This window comes from Colletotrichum jinshuiense, chromosome 2, assembly GCF_051148585.1.
Source record: "Colletotrichum jinshuiense chromosome 2, complete sequence".
Classification (NCBI taxonomy): domain Eukaryota; kingdom Fungi; phylum Ascomycota; class Sordariomycetes; order Glomerellales; family Glomerellaceae; genus Colletotrichum; species Colletotrichum jinshuiense.
Window position 1 is genome coordinate 969,903 of NC_139309.1, and position 27,719 is coordinate 997,621.

General features: G+C 55.9%; 7 protein-coding genes across 7 annotated transcripts; 5 read left to right on the top strand and 2 right to left on the bottom strand.

Annotated features, from left to right (window-relative positions):
- Nucleotides 1–2,138: 2,138 nt before the first annotated feature.
- Nucleotides 2,139–3,182, bottom strand: EsH8_II_000259 (uncharacterized protein; the record flags this gene model as incomplete). The annotated part of the gene is made up of 1 exon (XM_083263557.1): nt 2,139–3,182. The coding sequence occupies one exon, from the start codon at nt 3,180–3,182 to the stop codon at nt 2,139–2,141; it is 1,044 nt and encodes a 347-aa protein (XP_083120879.1).
- A 438-nt stretch (nt 3,183–3,620) lies between these two features.
- On the top strand, nt 3,621–4,421 carry EsH8_II_000260 (GET complex subunit GET1; the record flags this gene model as incomplete). Its single annotated transcript, XM_083263558.1, has 3 exons — nt 3,621–3,707; nt 3,790–3,976; nt 4,042–4,421. 3 exons carry the CDS (start codon nt 3,621–3,623, stop codon nt 4,419–4,421), a joined length of 654 nt encoding a protein of 217 aa, XP_083120880.1.
- Nucleotides 4,422–5,383: 962 nt separating this feature from the next.
- Nucleotides 5,384–8,230, top strand: EsH8_II_000261 (H(+)-transporting V0 sector ATPase subunit a; the record flags this gene model as incomplete). Its single annotated transcript, XM_083263559.1, has 5 exons — nt 5,384–5,512; nt 5,592–5,670; nt 5,736–7,766; nt 7,826–8,005; nt 8,058–8,230. The coding sequence occupies 5 exons, from the start codon at nt 5,384–5,386 to the stop codon at nt 8,228–8,230; spliced, it is 2,592 nt and encodes an 863-aa protein (XP_083120881.1).
- A 214-nt stretch (nt 8,231–8,444) lies between these two features.
- EsH8_II_000262 (cleavage polyadenylation factor subunit YSH1) lies at nt 8,445–11,516 on the bottom strand (the record flags this gene model as incomplete). The annotated part of the gene is made up of 5 exons (XM_083263560.1): nt 8,445–8,920; nt 9,030–9,723; nt 9,794–10,925; nt 11,213–11,310; nt 11,364–11,516. The coding sequence occupies 5 exons, from the start codon at nt 11,514–11,516 to the stop codon at nt 8,445–8,447; spliced, it is 2,553 nt and encodes an 850-aa protein (XP_083120882.1).
- Nucleotides 11,517–12,149: 633 nt separating this feature from the next.
- Nucleotides 12,150–14,123, top strand: EsH8_II_000263 (uncharacterized protein; the record flags this gene model as incomplete). The annotated part of the gene is made up of 2 exons (XM_083263561.1): nt 12,150–13,413; nt 13,465–14,123. The coding sequence occupies 2 exons, from the start codon at nt 12,150–12,152 to the stop codon at nt 14,121–14,123; spliced, it is 1,923 nt and encodes a 640-aa protein (XP_083120883.1).
- A 1,849-nt stretch (nt 14,124–15,972) lies between these two features.
- On the top strand, nt 15,973–18,647 carry EsH8_II_000264 (alpha/beta fold hydrolase; the record flags this gene model as incomplete). Its single annotated transcript, XM_083263562.1, has 6 exons — nt 15,973–16,182; nt 16,261–16,972; nt 17,038–17,186; nt 17,246–17,306; nt 17,937–18,113; nt 18,283–18,647. 6 exons carry the CDS (start codon nt 15,973–15,975, stop codon nt 18,645–18,647), a joined length of 1,674 nt encoding a protein of 557 aa, XP_083120884.1.
- A 517-nt stretch (nt 18,648–19,164) lies between these two features.
- EsH8_II_000265 (carbon-nitrogen hydrolase) lies at nt 19,165–20,579 on the top strand (the record flags this gene model as incomplete). Its single annotated transcript, XM_083263563.1, has 4 exons — nt 19,165–19,176; nt 19,236–19,328; nt 19,528–20,315; nt 20,558–20,579. The coding sequence occupies 4 exons, from the start codon at nt 19,165–19,167 to the stop codon at nt 20,577–20,579; spliced, it is 915 nt and encodes a 304-aa protein (XP_083120885.1).
- Nucleotides 20,580–27,719: the final 7,140 nt, after the last annotated feature.

A 27,719-nucleotide genomic window follows, 5' to 3' on the forward strand; every position in this document is an offset into this window, starting at 1 on the left:
GGGCGGAAACGAAACAGCCGCCCAACAGCTTCGTCAGTTCGCCGTTCGCATCCCATCCCCATGGCGGCAAGCCACGTCCTCGTGGTAAAATGCCTCTTCCTTTCCTTGGGACGACCGTTAACGTGTGGTGGGATACGAAAAGGCAATTGCTAGCCGCAGCCACCGAAAAGCCACTTACCCTGCTTTAGCGCTAGGAAAACAAGGGGGTCTGCAGACTCTCCACTTCTTATGCTGCCTCGTTACTGATTTGGGCCATCTTCTCCAGCTTCCTTCCAGGCCTTCCCCTTGCAGCTAGGACGGCCGTCGGCCCTTTTGGGACTGAGCCCATATTGATGCACATTGGTCCACGGAACGAGCGCCTTTGCCTCTTGTCTCACCCTCTCGAGTCTCGCTCGGGAGGCTATCCGTGGGCATGGAAAGCCAACGATCAGCCGTGAGACAGACACAACGCTTCTTTTACCGTACCACTGTACAAAACTTAGCGATGGCTGCATGCAACTATTCTGTCACTGTCACAGCTGGGTCGAGGCCCCTACTTGGCCGCCGACAAATGCACGTTCCCGGCGGACTCGAGCACGGCTCTTGCTCAACCACGCACTCACGTCAATCAAAATCATTGAGCCATCGAACGAGCTGACGGGCGGGCGCCGTGGCTGGCTCGTGCTCCTCATGTCATTTGAACGTCAGGGCCCTTGCTAAATGCCATGCCCTCTGCTTCTGGTCCCTGGTGCCGGAGCTCTAACCAGAGCCAGGGCTGCCACCACAATTGCTGCGCGCCGCAATCATACCCATCTCTCTCTCTCTCACTCTCTTTCTGTTGTGCCACCTGGCCGCCTTTGCGCCTAGACCCGCGACCTCGCCTGTTTTCTCCGTTTTCCCGTCATCTCTCATCTTCCTTGACTCTCTCCGTCTCTTTGAGTCTGTCCACTTCCGCCCTCTTGCCTCTGGGGTCCCCGGCTGATTCAACGTGCATTGGCCCGACATTGGAGGGTCTGTACCCGGTCGGCGATTGACCAACTGAGCACAGACGCCAGATGCCTCGACTCGCTGTGCAAATCATCAGACTCGACAACCCCAGCCCGCCCCAGGCTCTAATTTGCTTTGAGCCACCTGACTTTTGATCTGGCTGCTAATTACCCGCCATTTCCTTCGGCACCAAAGCCTCTCTTGTCGTCAACTCTACAAGTGAGCGAGGGCCCCTCCTCACCGCCCAGGACTCCATCCTCATTACAGTGTGGAAATGGGAGTCAACGGGCCTGGCTATTGCCTTATCTCAGCAATAGAACGCAATGCCTGGACAGCGGCATCCTGGCCCGACTGTGGCGCTGCACGACAAACAGCCTTGCAGATGACGGGCCATTTGTTCTAGCAAACCGACCCCATCCGCGTGCGCCAAATGATGAAATGTCGTCGTTGTTATGGCTGTTTGCAGGTGTTCTATACACCAGGACACGCAAGCCCGCTCTTCGTAAATCATAATAAAGGCGGCGTGCCAAGTTGTAATGCCGCATTCCCAACGGCCTTGTCCCCCTCCGGTGGCTCTACACGGCGAGCTTCACTTCCGCCCACTCAGCCGTAGATCCCGATCTTCTCTCGTCTGTCAGTGGCGGGTATGGTGTGTGAACAGGGGGCGTCTTAATGTGGATATGATGGACAGGGGTCCAGCTCGCCCAAAGTTTCAGCCTCTTATCGCCGACTTACTACATGCCGGGGGTGGCTCGAGGCTAACCTAACTAACCTCGACTCGTAGCTTGAAGAACGTAGTAATTAGAAAATGCGTTGCTCCATGTCGCAGGATGGTATGTAAAGAGGCACATTGATGATGATGCCCTGGACGATCGGTGGATCGTTTCATCAAACTCGACACTTTGCAACGACTCTTCCATTCACGATTTTCGGCGGCAACATCTCGTCACCAATGCCCAAGGTGTGACGCGGTGGTTCGCTCGTATTTCCCTGGCTTCCAACGCCGAGTCCAATCACAACGGGATCAAGTCCAGGGCTCAACCTGGAAGCCCATTAAACAAACAAAGGCGGCCTGGCTCCAGGCCCGACACAGACTCCCAATCTGGACGAGACCACCGCGACCACGCGGTCTAAGGTTTTTTTATATTTTATTTTAGACAAAAGCTTCTAACCTACCCACACCTCTGCCCCAACCCGCCTAGAAAAGATTCATCACCACGCGGTCCGTACAAATCGCACCACTTCCGTGCCGTTTGCAGCACAATTGCTTCAGTGGATTCTTCGGCACTCGTGGCCGCCAGCTTTTCTTGAACCCTCACGAATTGCTCCCGTGCAGTTTGCCCCAGTGCGGGCCTGGAAGCCATGGTGCGCAGAAACCACCACACTGACTCGTTGCCCCATCGCAGAGATTCGGCCAGACTCAATGTTTCCTCAAAGACTGACAAGGATGTTTCATTGCCGCCCATGCTCTCCCTCTCCGTCAAGTGCGCGAGGTATGACCAGCCAGAGATGTCGACATGGTGTCTGAAAGACCACTTCTTGACGTCCTGAATAAGCGAGAGCAACAGCTTGGGTTCGGCATCAACCAGAGAAGTTTTTGCCAACCAACGCGCATGGCCCCAAGCATAATAATTGCGCGGATGCCGTTCCCCGGCCACCATCACAACCGTCTCAATGTCCTGCTGGACCGTGAGAGGAAGTCCGGCATCGCGGTGTCGCTCTAATAACCAGCGTCGGTGGTTCCATAATGTTGGCGATTTTGTGTGCCGATGCAGACGACTGGTAAGCAAGCTGTCGACAAACCACTTTTCCCGGGCCAAATGCACCCTAGCATCGTCTCCTGCAGGGATTGCATCCCGAAGAAGACGTTTTCTGGTGTTGGCAGCCGTGAGGTGTTCCGGGTCCATGAGAAGCAATACACTGGTTGCAGGCAGCAGTCTATGGGCTTCTACATGGCCATCGGCCAAATGCTTCTGAAGAATTTGTCTGGCGAAGAGGAAGGCTTGCACGAGGCGTAGTTTGGGTACGGCAACTGCGTTCTCGTCTCGCAGGAAGTTCTCCCCTGGTCCTAAGGGATGACCGCTGCCAAGTATCTCGATCTCGAGAAGACGACCATCTTGGTACTGCGTGAAGATTCCGGAAATGTCGTTGAATATTTTCTCGTGGTCGCCTTGCTTCAGAGCCGCGATGACATGTTTGTCCAGAGCTCTCGACATTGCATTGATGGCGATAAGAACAGTCCTGACTCAGGGCATGTCTGTGAGCCACGCGACAAAGCCAGCGCAGTTGCAACAGTTTGTACCGACGGCGATAAATGCAGCTGAACCACGGTGACGGATTCAGTTACAGATCCAGACGTTGAGGCCGTTTGTTGGCATTGCTCCGAGGGATGTAGAGGCAGGAGTTGAATGTGATTGGTTCCGGCTCTCCGCTGAGGTGAATCGTGGCTTGCCGTGGCACAGGTCCCCGCTAAAGATGCAATTCGCGGGGCAATGACATAGGACCACGTTTTCCTGCCCGCCAAAGGGCTCAATCAGACCCGTCACACACTGTCCGCACGACAAACCATCAGCCTCGCCCTTTCTCCAACCAGTGCAGTATGCGCCGATAGATTCCGATCGCTTTCGAGTTTGTGTTCTTCAAGGGCGTCCACCATGCCCTCTTTACTGGTCATCATCTTCGTGCTGGAGGTGGTTTCCCATCTGGTCAACACCATCGGAGCTGCCGCCATCAATAACCTGGTCCGTTTATCCCTTTTTACCGTCCTTGGCCCGTCTGGCCTGCAGGTTGCGGAAGGATCGTCCATAACTAACTCTTTAGCAGCTTTGGACGTTGCTCAACTACCTCCCCATCTCGACGTCGCAGGCAGCGAAGCAGCACCGGCACCTGCAGGCCGAATTTCTGAAAACACGAAAGGAGTTGAACGCAACCAGCAGCCAAGATGAGTTCGCCAAGTGGGCGAAGCTCCGTCGGACGCACGACAAGCAGCTTGAGCAGCTAGAGAAGAGCAGTACGTCACGGTCATTTTGCTCCTCCCATACTACCTGACAAATACTGACGACGATACCTCCGCAGAACAAAATCAAGAGGCTTCGAGATCCAAGTTCGACACCTACCTGACCGGCTTCCGATGGATCTTCACTAAGGTGCCTCAATACGGCTTGCCCTTTTGGTTCTCCAAGGAGCCCATGTTCTGGCTGCCGTATGGGTGGTTCCCGTACTACGCGGAATGGATATTGTCCTTCCCAAAGGCGCCGATTGGCAGCGTCAGTATCGCTTCATGGCAATTGGCATGTTCGGGCATGGTTACCCTCGTCACTGAGTTGATTGTCTCGGTCGTAGGACTCGTATTTGCTGCTAAGCAGGGCGAGGCAACGCCTGCGAAGGTTCCAGTAGGATCAGGAAAGCAAAAGTCTGCGGCTGGTTCGACCGGGAAGGAAAAGAAGGAATTGTGATGGTCTCAGTAATGCGACGCCATAGCAAGTAGGCAACAGGCAGACGTAAAATCATCTTTGCCCCAATTGCTGCGGTGTGGTGATTTATTATACCTCACACCCCATCAAACCTAGGTCGGCTAAAAGACCTAGTTGAGCAGCAAGTCGATGGGCACGAATGTAATCAGGGCTCATGGCCGTCACGCGGCGCGAATTTGCCGAACGCATCTTACGGAAGATGCGTGCAAATTTGTAAGATTTCTACAAATGGGATGTATCTCGTTGTAAATTGACGCAAAGTTCTTAATTGCAAACGCTAAGACTTTGTAACACGACGGAGAATGACCCTTGGCAGGGTACTTATGGTTTGCTCTAGGCGTCATATTGACTTTGATTGACCATTGATGCCTTTGCAGGCCGCCAACAAAGCTTCGAAAGCGCCATCAACTATGATGATTGTAGCAAGCTGTAGATTAGTAAATGCAATGGAATGCCTTCAGCTCTCTTCAGGGAATCCCGCGACCACAAGGGCCATCCACATTTCTGCGAAGCAGCGACTCCCGGTCGTAAACAATTACTGCCAGGAGTAACATGGCGACAAATGACCAACTTCCAATTTGAAGAGGTCTGAAATCGATACCAAGTAGTACACTTGGTAATCAATGCCCATCGCCGTGAACCTGTTGAAGTATGTAGAGAGAAGAAGTAAGAAGAATTTGCTTGTGGATAAATCGCAAGAAATATTCGCTGGGAAAGTGCACCGCCACGGTTCCACCTGCAGCTTGCGCCACGAACAGTGGAGTTTAGAACGGTTGCATCTGGTTCACGGAACAATAAATCTGCCGAGATCCCGGCTCAGCCCCATCGTTCATTTGGAGGCAACGACATCAACTTGGCAGCTCCGTGCTTAGTCCTTAGTCTTGCATCGACAAGCTTGAAAACAACCCCCCTCGAACGGCTTGGAGCTCCCGCCATACATCAAGATGGCTCCAGCACAAGATACCATGTTTCGCTCTGCGAACATGAGTATGGTGCAGCTGTACATTTCCAACGAAATCGGTCGCGAAGTTGTTACAGCCCTTGGAGAGCTTGGTCTCCTCCAGTTCAGAGATGTACGTTGCCAACCCCCCTCAACCCTCAACCTTCGACATCGGTCGCGTCATCGAAGCTGACAACTCTTCTCAATTCTAGCTCAATGGAGAAGTCAGTGCATTCCAACGTACCTTCACTCAGGAAATCCGAAGGCTCGACAACGTTGAACGCCAGCTGCGTACGTCATCTATCCCGGTCGCGCGCCACTCGACAACACAGCAGGAAAAGCTAACATCGCGTTAGGATACTTTTATGCCCAGATGGAAAAGGCAGGCATTCCTCTCCGCAAGTTCGACGTTGATGCCGAAAGACTTGCCAACCCGTCGACTTCCGAGATCGACGAGCTCGCCGAGCGAAGCCAGAGCCTCGAGCAACGCGTCTACCAGCTTAACGACAGCTACGAGACATTGAAGAAGCGCGAGGTTGAGCTTACCGAGTGGCGCTGGGTTCTTCGTGAAGCTGGTGGTTTCTTTGACAGGGCCCACGGCAACGTCGAGGAAATTCGCGCTTCTAGCGACAATGATGATGCCCCTCTGCTCCAGGATGTTGAGCAGCACAACTCGGCCCCTGATGTCGAGCGATCATTCTCCGGCATGAACATCGGTTTTGTGGCTGGTGTCATCAACAGGGACCGCGTTGCATCCTTTGAGCGCATCCTCTGGAGAACCCTGCGTGGCAACTTGTACATGAATCAGTCCGAGATCCCCGAGCCGCTGGTCGACCCCACCAACAACGAGGAGATTAACAAGAATGTCTTCGTCATCTTCGCTCACGGCAAGGAGATTCTGGCCAAGATCCGCAAGATCTCCGAGTCCATGGGCGCCGAGGTGTACAATGTGGACGAGAACAGCGACCTTCGTCGCGACCAAATCCATGAGGTCAACGCTCGTCTTAACGACGTTCAGAACGTTCTCCGGAACACCCAGCAGACCTTGAATGCTGAGCTCACTCAGATCTCTCAGGCTCTGTCCGCCTGGATGGTGTTGGTCACGAAGGAAAAGGCTGTCTATAACACGCTCAACCTCTTTTCCTACGACCGTGCTCGTCGTACCCTGATTGCCGAGGGTTGGTGCCCGACGAACGATCTGCCGTTGATTCGGTCTACCCTGCAAGACGTTACGAACCGAGCTGGGCTCTCGGTGCCTTCCATTATCAACGAGATCCGATCTAACAAGACCCCCCCGACTTACATCAAGACCAACAAGTTCACGGAGGCCTTCCAGACCATCGTCAACGCCTACGGTACCCCTACCTACCAGGAAGTCAATCCTGCACTCCCGGTCATTGTTACCTTCCCCTTCCTCTTCGCCGTCATGTTTGGTGACTTGGGCCATGCTGTCATCATGGTATCCGCTGCTCTTGCCATGATCTACTGGGAGAAACCTCTGAAGAAGGTCACTTTCGAACTGTTCGCCATGCTTTATTACGGAAGATACATTGCCTTGGTCATGGGTCTATTTTCGCTCTTCACCGGTCTCATCTACAATGATGTCTTCTCCAAGTCCTTGACGTTGTTCGACAGTGCCTGGAAGTGGGATGTTCCTGCCGGATACGAGCCTCCCCAGACTCTTACGGGTAAGCTTAATAGCGACGGCTACCGTTACCCCTTCGGTTTGGACTGGAGATGGCACGACACGGACAACAATCTTCTCTTCAGCAACAGTTACAAGATGAAGATGAGTATCGTTCTTGGCTGGGCTCACATGACCTACTCCCTTCTCTTCGCCTACGTCAATGCCAAGCACTTCAAGAAGCCGATCGATATCTGGGGTAACTTCGTCCCTGGTATGATTTTCTTCCAGTCTATCTTTGGTTACCTGGTAATCTGCATCCTCTACAAGTGGTCTGTCGATTGGAACGACCCGCAGAACCCTCGCAACCCTCCCGGGCTGTTGAACATGTTGATTTACATGTTCTTGCAACCCGGCAAACTTGAGGAAGGAGGACAACTGTATCCCGGACAGGCAACTGTTCAAGTCTTACTCCTACTTCTCGCTGTTGCTCAAGTGCCGATTCTGCTATTCCTGAAGCCTTTCTACCTTCGTTGGGAGCACAACCAAGCTCGCGCCAAGGGTTATAGGGGCATTGGCGAGAGCTCCCGCGTTAGTGCTCTGGATGGCGACGACGAGGAGGATAACCTACTCAACGGCCGCCCGAGCGTCGAATCTGACGGTGAAGGCGTTGCTATGATCACGCAAGACTTGCACGGCGACGAGGAGCACGAAGAATTTGAATTCAGCGAAGTCATGATTCACCAAATCATTCACACCATTGGTAAGTTGTCAAACTGTACTAGCCCATAGCTCTGGCAAACACGCTAACAATGTATACAGAATTCTGCTTGAACTGCGTTTCCCACACGGCTTCATACCTTCGTCTCTGGGCCTTGTCGCTTGCTCACCAGCAGCTCAGCGCCGTGCTTTGGTCCATGACCCTCGGCCCGGCCCTTGGTTTCACTGGCATTTTCGGCGCCATTGCAATTGTTGTTGTTTTCTACATGTGGTTTTTCCTCAGTAAGTCGCTTCAATTCTATCACTCAGTCACATTCGCTTACTTTTTATTTAGCAATCGCCATTTTGGTCATGATGGAGGGTACCAGTGCCATGTTGCATTCTCTCAGATTAGCCTGGGTCGAGTCTTTCTCCAAGTTCGCAGAATTTGCTGGTTGGGCTTTCGACCCCTTTTCTTTCACTACCACGTTAGAAGAGTCCGAAGAGTTGAAGGAGTACCTCGGTTGATAACTCCTTTGGTTGATAGTTCTCTGCAGTTTGATGTATTGCATCCTGTTTTCATTGTAACCTTAGCCCCTCTGTAACATAGCTCAATGCACTAGAGCATTTGGCATCTAAGCTTCCCAGGTTGCCACTGTAGATTTTTGTGACTGCGACTATAATACACAACGTAAACCGCCGTAAAAGGAACCACGCATTTTTGTTTGAAATCTTCCCGTCTCTAGCCCCAAAGAGGAGCCGTCACCTCGGCGGCATGCTCGCATACGCGCCTTACACGGTCAGCAAACGCCTTGTGACTGCACTCGACCTCCAAATCCTCCAACCACACGACGGCCTCCATCTTGTCGACCTTGACGCGCACGCCGGGCACGGGGATACCAATCTTGTGCAGGCGTTCGATCTCGGCCTGGCGCCTCGCCGCCAGCTTCTTCTCCTGCTCGGCCTCGTTGTCCGAGACGACGTCCATGGAGGCGTCGCTCTCGCCGTCCACCTTGATGGCCTTGGTCGTGGCCTCTTCGGCTCCCTCGGGCAGCGGCGGGAGGCGCGGCTCAGCAACGGGGTTGACGTTGTCGGCGCCGAACTGGGCCTCGAGGAACATGAGGAAGCGCTCGAGGCGCTCTGGGGCCGCGACGTTTGCGTGGGGGTTCCGGGGCAAGGGCGGCGGGGAGTGGTCGTGGGTGTGGGAGCTGGCGGAGCCTGTTGAATATGTGTTAGTTGTGCGAGTTCTTATTTCCAAGTGATGTAGAGGATGAGGATGAGAAACAAAGGAAAAGGGGGGAAGGGGGGGTTGGATGGAAGAACGTACGTTTGACAGCTGCAGGACTGCTTTCGATAGAGAAGAGGCATGCCATGACGGCGTCAGCGATGCCGTCGTTGAGCATGTTGCCCTCCCACTCCAACTCGACCTCTCCGTCGCTGCGGTACCGCACGGCGACGCAACCCATGACGAGGTACGCCGCCACGGGACGTGCAATCTCCTCGTCCGCCTCTTCCTCATTCTGCTCGTCGTCTTCAGTTTTGGTGCCGTTGCCGTTACCATTACCGTTCTCAACCGTGCCGTCCTTGTGAGCCGGGTGGCCCTTACGCATCTCGGGCAGCTCCTCGACGCTGCCGAACACGCCCTCCAGGCCCCATCGGACGAGGTCGATGCCGGCGGCCGTGAGGCGGAGGCGTTGCTTGCAGGTGATGGTGGTGGTGTTGAGACCGGCGTACTCGCGGAGGTCCTCGGGGGCCATGAGGGAGAGCTTGAAGTCGTTCTGGACGAGGACGCCCGTGACGAGCTGCGGCTGCTGCTGCATGGGGGACGTGAGAGAGGTTGGCGGGGGGATAGTGGCGAGCTTGCCGACGACTTTGGCCGTCTTGTCTTGCTTGAAGGGGATGCGGAGCTCCTCGCAGTTCTTGGGGCTGAAGACTTTGACCTTTGAGGTCTTACCGGCATTGAGGGAGAGGAGCTTGGATTTAAGACGCATCATGTTGTGCTGTTCGCCATGGACGAGGATCTGGGGCGGGGTAGCCGGTTAGCTGCTGCATCTGACATTTAGGGTGAAGGGGGCGTTGGCGTTGACTTACCACTACCGGGGCGGCGACCTCCTCGATAAACTCACGGTTCTCCACGCCGTCTACGTGAGCGGCAAAGGAGTACTCGGCGACGCTGCACCGACGTGGAAGGAAAACCTTCTCGTTCTCGCCGCCAGGACCCCGTCGGGCACCCGCTGTCGTCCGGCTCATGACCGCCTGGATCTGGTCGGGCTCCTGCATGATCTGCTTCGCCATGGTGCCCTCAACGCTGTAACCGGTAATGATGACGCCGTTCTTCTCATTGGGGGCCCATCTCTCCAGCAGCTCTCGGCTGACGCCGTTCTGCAACATACCGGGACTGGCCAGCATGACACAGCCACCGACATCGTCGAAGCGGTCGAGGTTCTTCAGCGAGCGGATGAACTTGAAGTCCCAGGGGCCTCCCTTGCCGGAGCCGTCACCGGAGGCTTCCGCCTCGGCCATCCGCTCGCGGAATAGGCGCTTGATATTATCGTTCATGGCGCCGACGTATGTCTGGTAGACGACCATGCATTTCCTGGCGAGGTTACTCGCGTAGTAGATGGGGAATCTTTGAAACTCCGAGTGCTTGCCCCAGTACTCATCCAGAATCAGAAGCAACTCTTGGGCTCTTCCGAGGGCAAACACGGGCATCAGGACTCTGCCTCCCCGGTTGAGAATGCTAGTAATAGACTTCATCAGGGCCTGCTCTCGCTCTAGTCGGGGCACGTGAGAGGCAATGCCGTAGGTCGACTCGGTGATGAGGACGTCAATCTTGACGCCCTTTGGTACTTCTGCGGAGACCAAATGTCTGTCCTGTTCTCGGGAGTAGTCTCCGGTAAAGAAGATCTTGAGACCGGCGATCTCGATTAGGAACATGGCCGCTCCGAGAACGTGTCCGGCGGGATAGGGGGTGATGCGGATAGAAGAGATGGTATGTGTCGTATGGTAGTCAATCGCCTCGATTTGAGGAAATGTGTTGAGATGGTCTGCTTCCGTGTAGACCGGTTGCGACGTCGGGTTAGACGAAGTGTTTCCCACGCGAACACTGTCTTGGATGAGCCACTTGTAGATGGCCTTTGTGGGATGGGTCATGAAGACCCGTCCTCTGAAGTTGGTCTTGGATAAGACGTAAGGTAAGGATGCCGCATGGTCAACATGGAAACTATCGGCTATTAGCACCTTGACTAGCTAAAGATGTACACCAATGCTCTTTTGACAACGCCGAGAGCTATCACGATGGCGAGGATGGCAAGGCAAGGCAGGTGGAAAGAAGTTTGTATTGTTTCTGTGTACAAAAATGAAATAGCATAGAGACGTAGCAAGAGGCTCCATCAGGGGTATCATGGTCGCCGAGGCGCTTTCCCGAGCATGGGCATGACCCCGTGTATTGTTCCAAGTCGTTCACCGCCTTGCCCTGTGATCCAACAGCATAGAGGAGGGGGGGCTTACTGGCTGATCAGGAGAACGTCGACCGTGCTGAGGTCGAAGTCATCGAAAAAGGGCAGCGCCGCGAGGCCGTCGTAAGCAGGATGTTGACCTGCATCAAGCTAGGAACAGAGCATTAGTGTCTGTTTGCCTAGGGGCAGGGGGTCGTCCTTACCATGACCGTTTTGCCCTTGTATTGGATGATGTGACAAGACCTGCCGACCTCGTTTCCACCTCCAAGACACAGGAACATCAGCTCATCGGCTGGGTCTACTGGTTCTTCGGAGACGGTGGCCGCCATGGCCGACGCCTTTCTTTTCGCCGCCATGGTTATGCTTGTCGATAGTCAAAAGTAGCAAGCCGGCCTATAAAATCACGAGTTTCGCACCTTGTGGTGGCCGTCACTAAGCTGTCAGCTCATTTGCAATCAATCAGGTGGCGCGATGAGTTGTCGATGGCGACCGTCCTCCCTCAACGACGAGCAGAGGAATTGAGTTGTGGAGCTGCACAAGACAAGGTGTGACGCGCAGGTCCTAGATGAGTCGCGTAAAAGTTGGCGGCAGCTGTCTGGTTCAGCCTAGACGCTCGGGCCATGCAGAGCCAGACGGGAGAGGAGGCTGGAACATCACGTGACTTTAAATTTACGCGGTTCCCAGATCCTTCTGGCGACAGCTCCCTCATCCACGCAACTGCCACCCCGTCAAGCCCGATATCACCCAACAACTACCTCTACCACGCATCCCGTCAGCGCAACTATCGAGCTCCAGCTGCTGCGAATTTCCAACGAACCCGGCGCGAACTCGAATAATTATCCTTCCGGCGATAAGGCGACACGTCAGATGGGCAGAGTCGCGTGAGGAATCCCCAGGCTGTTTGGCCTGCTGAGCTTCAGAGCGGCGTTTGGCCTGCTTCTTGTATCGACCGAATATCATCTCGTCGTCTTGTAAAAGCAGCTGCGAATATGGCGCAGCCGCAGCCTCAGATGCCGCAGAGGGCATTCTCGCCTCCGCAGCCCTCTCCCTCCCCCGCCGCGACGCAACCTGGCTTTGCGCTCCCTCCCAACAAACGACCGCGACTTTCACCCGGCGCAACTCCGCAACCCGAATCACCATACTCTACGTCGCCTTACGCTGCGAGTCCAGGTGCTCCGGTTACTCCTTCCACCGCTGCTACGTCGGCTGCCTCTCCCATTTATCCCAGCGCGCAGCAGCAGCAGCAGCAGCAGCAACAACAACCTGCGGCAAACACCTACGCGACCCCATACACAAACGGAAATACCACCCCGACCCTGGCCTTGCCTGAATCTCGACCGACACCTCCTCCACAAGTATCTACTCCACAACCTCCGGCGCCGCCAACTCTTCCTCAGTACACGACTGCCACTTTGACTCCTGGCCATAACAGCATGCCTGGAACACCCATCATGCAGCAACCTTCGCCGACTCCCGGGACCATGGGTCCGCCGTCAAGACCCCCCGACCGACCGCAGAAAGAGTACGAGTACGATGTGACGGATTCACTGGCTGGCACGGGCATCGATTTGCGAGCCGAAGAGCAGTTTCTGTCCGAACTGTACGTCCCAGAGTCGAGAACCGGCTACCCACCATACCCCGCGGGCAATAAGGGAAGCTTTTACGGCGCGGGTCCCGCCAATCAGCCTGCGCAGCAAGCCGGCACTGATGCCCAAAATCAACTGGTAGCACAGCAGGCGGAAAAGGCATGGCAGGAGTCTGCGAAACGGTTGGCTCAGACTAGAACTATGGAGCTGAACAACGCGTTCCTGCAAGTTCCGGTCGTGTTTCGAAAGGCGGAGAAGTTTGCCAAAGACCAGGGCCTCTCATTGAATCTGGAGATCAAGAACAACAACCAGCCAATGGGTAGGATGCGGCTGCCTGAGGAATTTCCCGCGCCCACCGTGACGGTGTCTACCAAGAACGGACCTGACTCCACCATGGTGACGACTTCGGGAACCTGGATACCTCAGGAGGCTTACTTAGTCGACCAGCTGGCTCTTCTTTCACTTGCTACTAAGCAGCGCCTGAGGACGCTTGTAGAGGACTCCAACCGTATCGCGCAGATTCGACAGACTTCATCGCATGGAGAAGTCCCAGAAGAGTGGCAAGTGGCTGCGGCACCGCTAAAAAGCGCCACAGAGACACAGGAGGACGGGACGCAATTAACGGGGACTGAAGATGGCGCCAGTCCTCGCTCAAGCGCTCAAAAACGTTGGTACATGTGGAAAGTATTGTAATTACATGACGCTGACACTTGCCCAGGCCCTCTTGAAGATGCTAGCTCCAACCAAGCCACCAAGGTGCAGAAAGTTGCGGCTACGAATACAATGAGCCATACTGTCCGAGAAGTGGGTAAGGCGGAGCGAGACTGGGAGGAGAGAAGACTGCGGAAACGCAATATTCGCAAAGACGGAACCACCGAGGGCGTGTCAACACCGTCCCGCGCTGGCTCAGTTGCGCCCGGAACCCCAGGTGGCTCAGCACCTGATTCGGAGAAGTCCATCTCCAAGAAGGAGCAGAAGAAACTTGATGCTGTCAAGAAGGCCGAGGCTAGTAGCCACGCGAACCAGAACATCACAAGTAGCATGTTCGTCGGCATGCCCAAGACGGGATCGCTATTTGGAAAGAAGAAGGGTGGCAAGTCATACTCTTGGATGACGGGCGGGGCCAGCGGTGCTAGCACACCAAGACTTGGCACGCCTGGAAAGGCGGGCGGCGCAGCGGCTCCGGGTCCTCCGGCTCCGGCGAACCACGCGCTCACAGTTGAGGGACGAGCGCGGCTCGGCAACTGGCGCGAAGACAAGGAGAAGGGCAAGAACATCCAGCTTCGAGACTGGCTGGCAGCCCTGGAGGGTGACGAGATTGAACCGAGAGCCATGCAGGTCGCATATGATAAGCTGGACACATCGGAGCCCAAGTAAGAACTGGACGAGATTCCAAGCGCACTACATTCTGCGCCGGGCAAGCGCCAGAGAGATATATCGGATTCATAGGAGTGTTTCAACCTCCGTGTTGTATTTTTATCCTTTTAGCATGGCGTTACGCAGACAGCATGGTCAGGAGGGCGGTCGGCTGCATAGTAACTCTAGGAGAAAAGCGATGCCAACCAGCTGGGGCTACATGGACGCGGAGACACGGTTCTACAGAGCATGGAGACAGGCAGGAGTCTACCTTAATCGCCCGTGAGGCAACAGCAAGAGCTCCAGTTAGGATCTGATCTCAAAGAAGAGATTACCGAACATTGTCAAATATCAAGCGTTGCCTGCTGTTAAGCCAATTCCTATTCGGGTAGCCGCCTCATCAATTCAGCCAATGCAGCGTTCGGTGTCAGCTGCCGAGTGTGTTGTGAGTAAGCCACGTGTGTAAGTGGTGCACATGTAGCTAGGCCTCACACGGATTACCCAAGGGGCTCTCATTCGACGACATACCCACAAATGCCGTTCTCCCCTGTAGGCTTGCACCGGGCCGTCCGTTGCGTCAATCACGGCCCCCAGCTCGTAAGGATTTGTCAATAATTCAAATCTAGGAAAATGCCTTTCTCGCACTAGCGACGTTCTTCGATGACGTGACGTCGCAGTAGTGTACCGGTATAATCGTTACCACTACCATCATCTACTGGCCCAGGAATGCCGAGGCCCACGCCAGTATTTCACGGCTCAAGCACTCAAGGTCGGCCCTTTTGAGCTCTCGAAGACTCTACTACCAGTTACCAGTCACAGGGCTGTTCGTCGAATCAACTCCCTACTACCGACCCTGATGAACCGGGGTATCGTATCTGCGACGTGAAATACCAATCTACGTCAACCACTTTTCTTGACAGCGATGGTTGACAAATAACTCTAATGCGCCACTCCTTCATGGCGGGCAGACGGGTGGGCCAGCCGCAAAGGTCCTTTGTGATTACTCTCTCTGTGTTGCTTTAGGTTCGGTGGCCCCGTTGGTTAGCGGTAAGTTGAGGGGAGAGGGGCGGAATGGAATGTCTTTACATCAACTGCGCTAGGTTGAGGTTGCCACTAGGACGACGCGGCAGGTACGTAGGCATATTCTGTCATCGTTTTTTGACATTACATTAGCCAATCGTAACTCTAACCGAGATCTGCATAGAGGTTCAATTTGCTCCGACATGCCCCATCTGTCCTGTCTACTGTGAGTCTGTTGGCGGGCATCACTACTTGTGGTTGATGCTTGCGACTTAGCGTCGAGCTGGACTCAATCTCATGTCTTTCCCTACGCACAAGCAATGGACAAGGAGCCATTGAGATTTACCGGTCTTCCGATGCTTTCAAGCCCGACAGAGCGTGGGGGAGTGCAACTCCTCTCGCAGCATTTCCCTTGGCCCGCACGAGAGAGGCAGGATTTAGGGCCGATGAACCGAAGAATATCGGGACTTGGTTCTCTGGGCCGGCTGCGGGAGGGTCGCTCGACGGCCGTTTTGCTCCGCAAGGTTCGTTGCCGAGGCCCCGTAGTAATCTCACCAGGAATGACAATTGCTTACTGGCATCACTAACGCAGAGGTGGCCGGCTATCACGGTTCCCAGTTGGGCTTTTTTGGCTGACGAATGAGGGCTGCCCACCCGTATGATCCTGCTATTCTGCGGACGGTATTTGAATTGTTGCTTCGGTTTTCCATGTATAAAACTAGTCGAGTTCCGCTTCCTTTTGGCCTTGACTCTGACGATATCTTCACTCCACGCTATAATAAGCCCTCTCCGTTCATAAATTCCCGGTACATACAACAAAACGCAACATATAATTCCCAGAAAAGACACCATGGTCAACTTGATCTCAGCGGCCCTCCCGGTCGCCTTTGCGACCCTCGCCGCGGCGCGCGTGTGCCACGACCTCACCGTCGAAGTCACAATCTCAGCGCGGAACGGCGTGTTCAACATCTCAGCCCCAAAGACGAACGTCGATGTGACCAACATCATGCTCGGCCTCTCAAGGCAAGGAAGCAACTTCTCGGCGGAGCACCTTACAGGCGTAAGAGCAGAACCCCCCCCCCCCCCCCCCCCCGGGTTATGATGGAGAAGGAGGACGAGAACTGACCCAGCTGTCTAGTATGCCACAGTCGGGGGCACCTATGAACTAGCCTCGACATACTGCCGGCCAGACAGCGGCGCCGGAAAGGTCCTCCAGATCCTCACCCACGGCATCGGCTTCGACAGGTCCTACTGGGACTTCCCCGCCAACAAGTACAACTACAGCTACGTCGCCCCGGCCGTCGACGACTACGGCTACTCGACCTTCTCCTGGGATCGTCTCGGCATCGCCGAGTCCTCTCACGGCGAGCCCATCAACGAGATCCAGGCGTGGCTGGAGGTCGCGGCTCTCAAGGCGCTGACCGACAAGCTCCGCGCGGGCACCGTCCCGGGGGTGGGATGCACGTTCGAGAAGATCGTCCACGTCGGCCACTCCTTCGGCTCGGTGCACTCGTACGCTCTCACGGCCGCGTTCCCAGACATTTCGGACGGCATCGTCCTGACGGGCTTCGCGCCCAACAGCACCTTCATCTCCAACTTCATCCTAGGAAACGCCTTCATCCAGGCCAACAAGGCCGCCGTGTTCAGGGATTACCCCAACGGGTACTTGGCTCCGGCGTACGAGGGCGGCGTGCAAGTCGGCTTCTTCGCGCAGGGCAACTTCGACCCCAAGATCCTGACTGCGGCGACCAAGGCTGGCCAGCCGGTAACCGTCGGTGAGCTGCTCACCATCGGAGGCGAGGCCAACCAGCTCAGCTCCTTTGCGAAGCCTGTGCTCATCATCACTGGCGGTAAGTGAACATTCGCTCATCAACGTGTAACGAGTTGTCACTGACATGGGTTTCGTTTACTTTAGAGAGGGACCTCCCCTTCTGCGGAGGGGATTGCCTCGCGACCGGTATCCCCCAGCTGCCCTCGCTCCCGGCTGCTGGTGCTCAGATACTCCCAAAGGCAGCCCCTTTCGAGGCCATCGTCGTCCCAGACGCGGGCCACGGCTTGACTCTGGTAAGCCTGATTCCCCCTCGCGATTTCTGATGCAGTAATGCTCACGATTATAACCTCAGAGCTACTCTCACCTCGAGGTGACGGGCAGGATTCAGGACTTCCTGGCTCAAAACGGCCTGGGTAACTAAGTCACCGGGCCGCCTCAGTATTTACATTGATTCAAGGCACATTATCTAGCGGTGATTTCGACACACTTTAAAGTAACGAATAATGTCGGCGACGAAGAGGCGGTGCGGGAGTATATACAGGGCTTATATATATTGTGTGTGTATACATGTGGTGTCGGAGATGGGAACCAGAGTAATATAGCAATGCGGTAATGTTTTGAGATTATTCACAGTGCTCATCGTGATTGAATCGTCCAAGGGACACTCGTAGGCCTGTAGCTTTGCATGTTCTCGGTTACTCATTGGGGAGCTTCCGCAGGATGACGTCGGCTTACCACCCGGAAATCGGGCCCATCGGGTTGCCGACCGGGGGCTAAGCTAGGCACCCGAATCTGACGTGAGACAGCTTCAACGATTCGTAGCCGAGCCGTCTCCTCTCTCGTAGACTGAAAAAGAAAAACCTGCCTCAAGCAGATAGAAGGCAAAAAAAATATTTTACTTGGTAGCTTCTTTTGAAAGGGGCACCGTAACAGCATCAAGGCCGCTCGAAAGGAAACGGAAAGAGACGACGAAAGAAGAAGAAAGCCAGGAAGAGAAGAGGGAAGGAAGGAAATGGAGGTCTGGCAGCTCAAAACGGCCAAAGACGCCGAAAACCGTCAGGGCGCGCCCGCTTCGCTGCGCGATATCCTGGACGGCAAAACCGACGCAGCCGAGGAGCCCGGGCCGCCGCCGTCGACGACCCCGATCCCCATCGTGCTATGCGGCAAGGCGGAGCGGATCGGCCGCGGCGTCATCGAGGGCCTGAAGCCGGAGTATGAAGGTTAGCCCGGGCCATCCCCTCCATAACCACTCTCTACGTTCTACACACATAGACACCACCCCGCCACCACTACCACCCTTCCCGCCCTTCTGCAGCCAAATGTGGAAAGTCGGTGGCCGTAAAAGCATTGTCAGCCGCCCCGGCCTGCTAACCTTACCTCACCGCGTAGTTGTCCACTTCATCACGACAGCCCCCTCCGGCGCCGCCATCATCCCCGCCTTACTCACGGGCCAAGCCCCGCCGTCACATCCGGAGACGAGCTCCATCGGGAGCGGCAACTACACCGTGGTCCCGCGCGCCGTGGTCCTCGGCTCCGCGTTCGACGACGCCGCGGTCGAGGTCCTCCGGGGTGCCGTCGCCAATGCGCAGGGAGCAAGAAAGGTCCCCTGGCTGAGGCACGACTTGAGCAAGCCGTCGCCGCCGATCGGGCCGGAGTACGGCAAGGTGGTGCTCGCGAGGGCGAAGGAGGCGTTGGGGAAGTTGGAGAGGGAGGGCAAGTTGGACGGGGAACATGGGGACGACGAGTGGTACTGAGTGAGGGTGGTGCTCACACTCGCTCTCGGCTTCTTCGGCCTCTGCCGCCGCCATTCTTCACGCGTGTATCCGTACTTGGCCACCGACCCCCCGACTACGTGAGTGGATCCTGGCAAGAGACTAGATAGATATAAGCTCGGGTTCCAAGAGAAAACTAGTTTCCTTAACCTCGTCTGATGTCGTCGAGGCGATGGCGGGGTGCGCTGTCGGGATTGCGACACCAGCTCTACCCCGCTGTAGCCCACCGAAAGATAAGCGATAAGGTGGGATGTTCACGCCCGATGAGCGGATGGGCGTTAATGCTTAATACTCGCCGTTCTGGGCGCATCATCCGGGACGTCAAACTCAAAATATCATCGTCACTCACACACCCTCGGCGAACTCTCTACACACCATCCAAACCCCCTCTGCCACGTGGTGGCTCAACCGGTCCGGGATCGCCTCACTCCCACCATCCCTCCCTTTTCCATCTGGTACATCCCGGATCCCCCTCATCTTATCTAATCCCACACTCGCCATGGCGATCGCGGTATGGCTGCCCAACTTACCACGTGGTTCTGCAGCTTGTTGACTCCTCGTCCGTGATAGGCCATCGGTCAGATCTGCTCGACGGCGTCCTTGTCGCACAACCTCGAGCAGTGCCTGAGACTCGTCGCCAAGGCCGCCGTTGGTGGCGCAAAGGTAGGCCGTTCTCCCACGCACCCCCCTCCCTCTCACATCTCATACATGCATGCATGGGAGAGTTACGGTGAAGAAAGACATGGCTTTTTCCCCCCTGCGCCTCGCCTCACCGCTGAAGAATGAGACTCGGCCACGCCGCCTCATGATCCAAAGCCACTTCCCCAACCGCTCCCCCACGTAGCTGACACCCCAGCCAAAGGTGCTCTTCCTTCCCGAAGCCTCGGACTACATCGCCTCGAGCCCCCAAGAGTCCCTCTCCCTAGCCCAGCCCCAGTCCCAGTCCCCGTTCGTCCTCGGCCTCCAGGAGGCGGCGAAAGCCCACTCGCTCGCCGTGAGCGTCGGCATCCACGTGCCCACCGCGGCCACCCTAGACCAACCGACGAGGGCGTCGCCGGCAACAACCCCGAAGCTCCTCAACCGCAGCCTCTGGATCAACGCCGATGGCACCATAGACCACCTGGCGAGCTACGACAAGCTCCATCTCTTCGACTTCGGCGCCCTCCGCGAGAGCGCGACGGTCCAGGCCGGGCCGTCCCTGTGCCCCCCGTTCCCCACCCCCGTCGGCCGCGTCGGGAGCCTCATCTGCTTCGACCTCCGCTTCCCGGAGCCGGCCCTCGCGCTGACGCACCCGGGCCCGAAGAGCCCCTTTGTCGACCCGGCCGTCGGCCCCGCCCAGATCCTGCTGTACCCGTCCGCCTTCACCATCCGGACGGGCCAGGCGCACTGGGAGACGCTCCTCCGGGCCCGCGCCATCGAGACGCAGAGCTGGGTCATCGCCGCGGCGCAGGTGGGCGCGCACAACCCGAAGCGCAGCAGCTACGGCCACAGCATGGTCGTCGACCCGTGGGGCCGGGTGAAGCTGGAGCTGGGCGGCGTGGACGCCGAGGGCAGGGCCGAGGAGGGCGCCGAGGGGGCCATTGGCTTCGTGGAGGTGGACTTGGAAGAGTGGGCGAAGATCAGGGAGGCCATGCCGCTGGCCAGACGCACGTGAGTGTTGAATTTTTTTTTGTTCCCTTTCTTTCTCTCTCCCCCCCCCGCTCACCGCTTCGAACCCCTCCTCCCCCCTTGAGCCTCAATTTCTGCCTTCCCCAATTATGAACAACAAGCCCATGCCCCACCCCTGTGAGCATCGTCTTGTCCCGGGGATCCTCCCGCTGTCTTCCTACCCTCGTTGCTTGGGTGCGCACCCATCGTCTACCGACAGAATGGTATGGCTGATGAGTGAACAGCGATGTGTACCCTGAAATCTAAAGCCTCCCCCCTTGTGAGCTGTCACATTCCCGGTAGGCAGGGTCAACCTGGGGACGCTGTCAAAGGAGAACGGGTCCCGTCAAGAGTCTACACTAGCAAGCCTCGCCGGGGAGGGCGGCCGAGCACGGGTACGGCGGTGAGCCTGGCAGTCGGTAAGACCGTAGTGCAGGTCCCGAAACTTCGCAGGTGGAATGCGCAGGGGTGAGGTCCCAATGGGCCGGCGCATCTGCGGATATTCTAGAAGGGGGTAGCAAATGTTCCATAGATGGGGACCGGCAAATGATCAATACAACCCGTATGACACCTCCACAGGGCCGTGTGTTTGCAGGGCGGAAAGATGAGAGAGCCCACACCGGTGAAAGACACACCGAGGCGACGACATGCCTTGGGCTAAGGATGGCCGAGCAAGGGGAATAAACCTCGGAGGCTAGACCGGGCCCCATGAGGCTTTGGCGCGCTCCACGGCAGTCAGCTGCCAGACCGAGCCCAATTTCCCAAACGATGTTCCCCGGTGACCCGGTGAGTCAACATCCCAGGACCTCTGCCTCTTTGCATTCTCACATCCACCCCCGTGCCTTGTCGCCGGGGAAGACGAGCCGTAGGCGGTTTGGGTTGGGTTCGTCCCAGCGCTTCGCAGCAGCGGCAGTTAGCTCCTCGGCGGTGGGACCCGTAGAGCATGGGGAGGGGGGGGAGACGGGGGGCGCCCAACGGTTTTGAAATTGGGGTGTGTATTCGTATGCGTGGCCGCTGTCGTGGGTGTGCATGGGAGTTTGGGCTCAGGGAGGCTGGTTGACGGTGGACGGTGGACGGGTAGGGTAGGGGTGTGCTTTTTTGGCCCAAACACGGGCGGTCCCCACGGAAGAAGGCGAAGAAGGCGAAGAAGGAAAAAGAGGATCCCGCTAGAAGGAAAATCTGAAATTCGAAATAACGTGGTGAAATTAAGAAAGACATGAGAAACGAGATCCACTGCTTCAGTTGCTTCAGCCGGGGAGGGGTGGTCGTTGACGCTCAGTCACCGTGCCCTGGGTGGGGTTGGAGCCGCTGACCGGTAATGTTTCCCAGTGGATGACGTTGACCGGGGGTGAGGGGCGGGTGTGCGCCGAGTGAACGGGGAACACTTGGGACTTTTTTTTCCCTCCTACCCTTCATCATGCCCCCCCGGGGACCCGGAACCCTTGCCCGGCTGCGGTGTCCGCATGGCGGGTGGGGGCAAAAGCATTTGGGAACAGCCATCCGCCTTGCGGGACGCCCCCCTTGAACCTGGGAGAGGAAGCCGAGGGAAGAAAGAAAGAAGCGAAGAAAAAGTTCCAAAACCACAGCCCCGGGAGATTTGGCGGGTTTGAGATATGCTGAACCTTGCTTGTCTTGGCTTTGGAGAGAGAGAGACGGTCGCTTGGCAGAGACTTTCTGCCTTCCCAGGGTCAGGTCAGGGCAAGGGACTAAAACTTTTTCTTCCATGGCTCCCTCTCACCGAATTGGACCCTCATCAACAACCCCATCCAAGGGAGAAAAGGGCATGGGGAGGAAATTTTCTGGAGGTTGGGGACGAGAGCCGGGGGAGTGAGAATTGATGTACCGGACCCGTGAGGGCGAACAGGGGGCAAGGAGGGGGAGGAGGGGAGGAGGATGGGAGGATGGGATGGAACGTGGAAAGGATCATCTCTGCTTGTCAAATGTCCCATCCATATTTGCCTCTTGTCTCCTTCACCTTTGGCGGAAGGGAGAGTGGGGGCCGTCCGTCTCCCTCAGGAGAAATCCGACCACTTGGTCGGACGTCGCATTTTCTCCCCCAAGAATGTCCTCCACGGGCCCCCCTCGCGCGGGAGAAACCAGCCAGACGTGGGATGTAGCATGCGTGGGACGTCAGAGTCTACCGACCCAGATCAGGTGGCGGGCGTGGGGTCTCGGTCTCGTGACGCTGCCTGGCTGTTTCGCTCGCTGTTGCTGCGGCCGGTGGTGTGGTTTGCCGCACGACGGCCAGGGCTCGGTGAGCTGAGGTATCGAGATTCGAAACGGGGAGCAGGCGACTCGCCGCAATGCAAAAGGCCCGGATTCGTCCCTCTCTCGGCCGCTGCGCCAAACACAGCCCGCTCGTTCGTTCGGTCACGGCCGAGAGAAGACGCGAGGAAGACTTTGCGACAAGAGGCCCCGACTCGACGCGCGCCCAATGCGCAGTGTCAAACCACGTGGCGCTGCTTCGCTCACGCCGTCATTCTCGCTGCTGCTGCTGCTGCTGCTGCTGCAGAGGCCGATGATGCTGCTGGGCGGTTGGTCATCAAACCGTCACCAAACGATGACATGTTTGCGCGCCGGAACACGCATCCGAGGACGAGAATGGCAGATCCCCATATTTGATAGGCCGGGGAAAGTGGTGTGTGTGCAAGTAAAGATGCCCCAAAGAGGCTTCCCAGATTCCCGGTTGAGATTGTATGTATGTGTGTGGGCGCGCAACTGTGACTCTACCGGCGCCTTGCATACAGCCAATGAAAGGAGGCCAAGGACGGGCGACGAACCTGTTCGTCGCCGGAAAAGGCAGTCAGTCAGTGTGCCGTCGTCGCAGTTCCTACCGTCTACAGCTGGTCGCCGGTTTCACTCGCGGGGGGCCGCCTTCACTCGCTGCAATTTCTCAACACCAACGGCGTCGCAAACAAATCAAAAAATGAGAGCGGTTGGAGCCCAGTCTCGCCCGTCGCCTGTTGGTTACGAGGTCGCCGGGGGGCCATGTCAAGTAAAATAGAAGGGGGATTGGCAATTCTCGAGGCGAAAGCAAGCGAGGCCGCCGCACACAAAATGCAACACACCAACACCGCGAAAAAAAAGAAGCAACGGCAATAAAAATAAAATAAAAATAAAAAGGAACCTGCCGGTGAGAAACAATCCTCCACCAATGACACAGGACACGGTCATCAGTGATGATTGTCCCCAACAATGCCATTCAATCCCAAAAGAGATCGACAACAAACGCTTTGTCCAGAGGGGGGGGCGGAATCCCCCTGCATATCAACTACCGAAATAGGCACGGCAGCTCAAGTACCTTTCTTAGCTCTCTCCCCTACATCGCAGGAGGCGAGGTGAGGTAAGGTGAGGTGAGGTGAGGTGTGCTGAGGTATGCCAAGGTGAATGCAGCCCACCACACCTAGACTCGCTCACCTCAGTGCACCCCGAAGCGCTTCCCCGGCCCAGCTCAAGCTTGAGAGGCCAAAATTAAAACCGGGTCTCTCACGTTGTACCCTCCCATGATTGGACCATGCTACACACATGAAATTCACAAGCTCACCCCTGGGCCCATCGCGGGCCACTCCCGAAGGAGGAAGAAAAGAAAAAGGTCCCAGCGCTTTGGTTCCCGGGACGCCGCCGCTGCATTAGCGCGCGCAGTCCAACCAGCAAGCAGCCAGCTCTCTCGCACTACACATTCCTTTTTTCCCCTTTGCGATATGAGCGTGCTGCCCAAGTATATGTACATGGTACGTATGTGTATGTGTGAGAGAGACAGAGAATGATTATGTGTGTGTGTGTGTGTGTGTGTGCTTGGGGGGGGTGTTTTTTTCTTCTCGATGCTGCCCTTCCCCTTTCGCTCACCTACTCCCGTTTTGGTGCCCTTCCCTTGATCTTAGTGCGCGCCATCGTCGATGCGGTCAAATGGCCCTATTACGCAATCGTCATTCTTGGAATCGAAAGCCTCGAGCCGGAGCTAGTGCTCCCGTTATCGCCGTTCTGTGCCCGGAATGAAACCCTCGAGTTTAAATTTCGACTCAGTTGCGTCGACGTAGACGCCATCTTTGGCGATAAGCTGAGACGCGTCCGTCGGAAGCGGTTTAGCTGACTTACTAAGAGTAGCTCGACGACGCGTCTCACGCGTGACGCAGACCGAACCCCCCCGCCACCCGCCGACGTCCAAGAAACCCCATGGGCATCTACACATACACAACAAGCAACATGCAGAGTAACATGACGGATCCGAGCCTCGGTCTGGGGACCCCCTAAATTACCATTCCGCCCCCGTCGGACCGCATCTCAAACTCTTCCAAAATTGGAAAATCAAACTGGTTGGATAACGTACGTGACTCCCATCAACTCGCCAACCAGGGCGGGTGTCGCACATTCGGGGGGGGGGGACATGTTCTCATTCCAACCACACTTCCTCTCCCTTTGCAGGAAAAAAATACAAAAAAAGTTCAGCCCCCGTACTCCTCAGACAAACAAAAACCTTGGGAAAAAAATGAACCCCAAATTTGCCCTGTCCTCAACCACCTTGTCTGCCTCTCATCACTTAGAATTCTCAGCCCCCCCCCCCCCCCCCCCCCCGGGAAAGGGGGAGGGGTACACTCTCATGGCTTCCCAGCGTCGCATCGACGACGTGGCCATCGCATTGCTACACTCAGACAGACCAGTCGGAGCCGGAGCCAGAGCCGTAAGAAAGGCGCCAAAACGCACCGAGGAAGCAAAAAATAGGCAGAGACGTTTGACCTCGAAGCGTCACATTCGACCGACGTCGACGGGGGAAGGGGGGAGGGGGCCACGAAAAACGGAGCTTGGCGGAGCACCACCGCATCGAAACACTCCCAATGCCATACCTACTCCTCATGCCTGCCCCCCGTGTGTCCATGCTTTCCTCTCAAATGGCCCCCATGCAAAAGTTGCCACGCAGTTGCCATGCCATCCGAACCCTTATCCAAACTCAACCTCTGACTCTATCCGTGCTATTCTTGCTTTTGTTTTGCTTAAACTCCCCCCCTTTACCCACCCTGTCCCTCGCTACTCTCGTTACGGTCTCGAACCTCTCTCATGCTCTCTCACCCTATCTCTGTCTCTATCGCCGGTTATGCAGACCCCATGCGATCCCGTCTTCCCCGGCTGCACCTGCAAATAATCTACGACAAATCGCAGAAAAAAACAAACTGCACGCAAGAAGCAAGACTCTGTGTCACCTGAATCCTGCCCACCGCCCTCCAAAAGACTAACAAAAAAGAAACAATTCAAAGGGAAAATACCTCTTTTCGGCTTTGGGAGGGGGGTTTCCCCTTCCCTCGTTCCGCTAAACGGATTGACAATGCAGCGCGCATAAGCGCCGCCCACTAGCTGGACTCTGATCAGACGGGCTGGCGGGCGGGCGGCAGGCTGCCTTCAGCTCGCGCTGGCACGCTGGCACGGCACGTTGAGGGGTCGTCGTCGATCATGTAGTTCGCATGCTCCTCCTGTCATGTCAGACAATCAAACCTTACCTAGGTCAGGAACGAGACAATTCGGCCAAATTGGGAGGAACCAAGAATCCCCTTCCTCCCCTCCTCTCGGCCCAGGTGCCAAACCCCTCCCGTACCCGCCGCCTCCCACCCCCGGCTTCCGATCCCCCCCCTCTTCTCACCCCCTTCGTCTCCCTTTCCTCCCGGATACATGACCCGTGTATGGTCTGGTCTCCCTCCCTTCGCCCCCTTCCCCCCTCTGTTCCAGTCGAGTCGTTAGAGTTGCCCGCCGTCATACCGTCGAGGAATGCTCTCGTCGGACGCAACCCCTGTCCGTCTGAGATGCATCCTGCACACACTCACCCCAATCTGACAGATCTGGAATGTCTCTGCGTCACAATGGGCTTGATAAAATATCGGTGTGCAAGTGATGTAATGTGTGAAATATGATCAAAAATTTTCTCTTTTCCATGCGTTGGCGCCATGTAGCTATCTTGGCTCTTGTAGAAGTAGTGATATACATACAGTCTAAAGAGGGCTAAACCCGCGGGGTATCTTCTTTCACCGATTTCCTGAGTCCAGCCCAGCCGTCTGAAGAACGCTGATCGACCGGCCGTGGAGCCCAGGGTCTCGAGGAACACTATGAGAAACAGACAGACAAGTGCAAAAAGGGGAATAATAAAAGGGCGCCCCATAGTGGTAGCCCGTCGTTGCCGTCACCTTGTTCTGACAAGGTGAGTAATAATAAAAAATGTGTAGGAAAGCGTTGCTGACATGTCCTTGGTTCTCTCGCTACACAGGACCGCGAGGAAGCTGTGTGCGTAGTGAAGCTCAACAAGGGAATACAGGGGTAATTGGTACAAACAAAATAAAAATCCAAAGTCTATATGCGAATCAGTTCTTTTCCCAGCCCGTTTCCCAGTTTTGTGTAGCCCATCCCAAATCAAATCGCCCAAAAAGTGAAAGCAAGGGAGAGAAAGAAAAAAAAAGAAATGAGAAACAAGCGCCCAAGTTTGCATGTTTCTTTTTTGTCCTTGTCCGAGTACCCAATGAAAAGAAAATTTGTCGTCTCACACCCTCAATGACGGTTGAGGCGGTAGCAAGCCATGTGCGTTGAGGGTGGTTGGTTGCGTTGTCATGCGTTGCTGCCCGACCAAGCTGTCTGTGAAGGCTCACCGACAGTTTGGAATGGATCCGCCGGGGATATTGTGCCGTCGCCAGGCGTCGTATCGTAGGTCGTCGAGGGCCCCAGATGCAGGATGTGAGAGCTGACAGGAAACAGAAAAAACCCCGTTCCAAGGGCAATAATCCCAGAAACCCCCCCAAAAAATAAACCGTCTATGTTGTAACGCCGTGCCCTTTTTTTCTCCAGATACAGGTGGGATGGAAGGATCCCACAAACAAAAAAATCGATGCCACATCATGAAAACCGTATCAGCGTTCCCATTCGCCTTGCTGCTGGGAAGCAAGTTGTGGCTGCGAGCCGGTATGTTCTAGTCTTCGACAGGAATGCGTATTAAAATGGTGTATGGTAATGTTGCGAAATCGGCCAGGACGTTGTACAGATGAGGTGGTACAGGTGGAAGAGGACCGCCAGTATTAGTAGAGTCGTAGGAATAAGAGGGTTGTGTATGGTCGAATAAGACGCGGCAGCGAAGAGGAGGCGGTTGATCCTCGGGGGCACGCGTTGAAGCCATCGCGCTGGTCAAAGTCCGCGGGCATTTTGAATTTCGTTCGTTGATCGTGCTCACGGCACTTCAGTGGTGTTGGCTCATGAGAAAATCGGCGCAGAGCCGATTTATCGAGGCTTGGGGCGAGGAGGCGGCTTGGGCACACCGGTCGTGTCATAGGCACCGCGGCCCATGTTGGCAAAACTTGTGAGTTCTCTGACAACCATTTTGGATGATGTAGATGATGTAATAGCGGGAGTTGCTTGTTCTTCTGCTTGTTGAAGATCGCT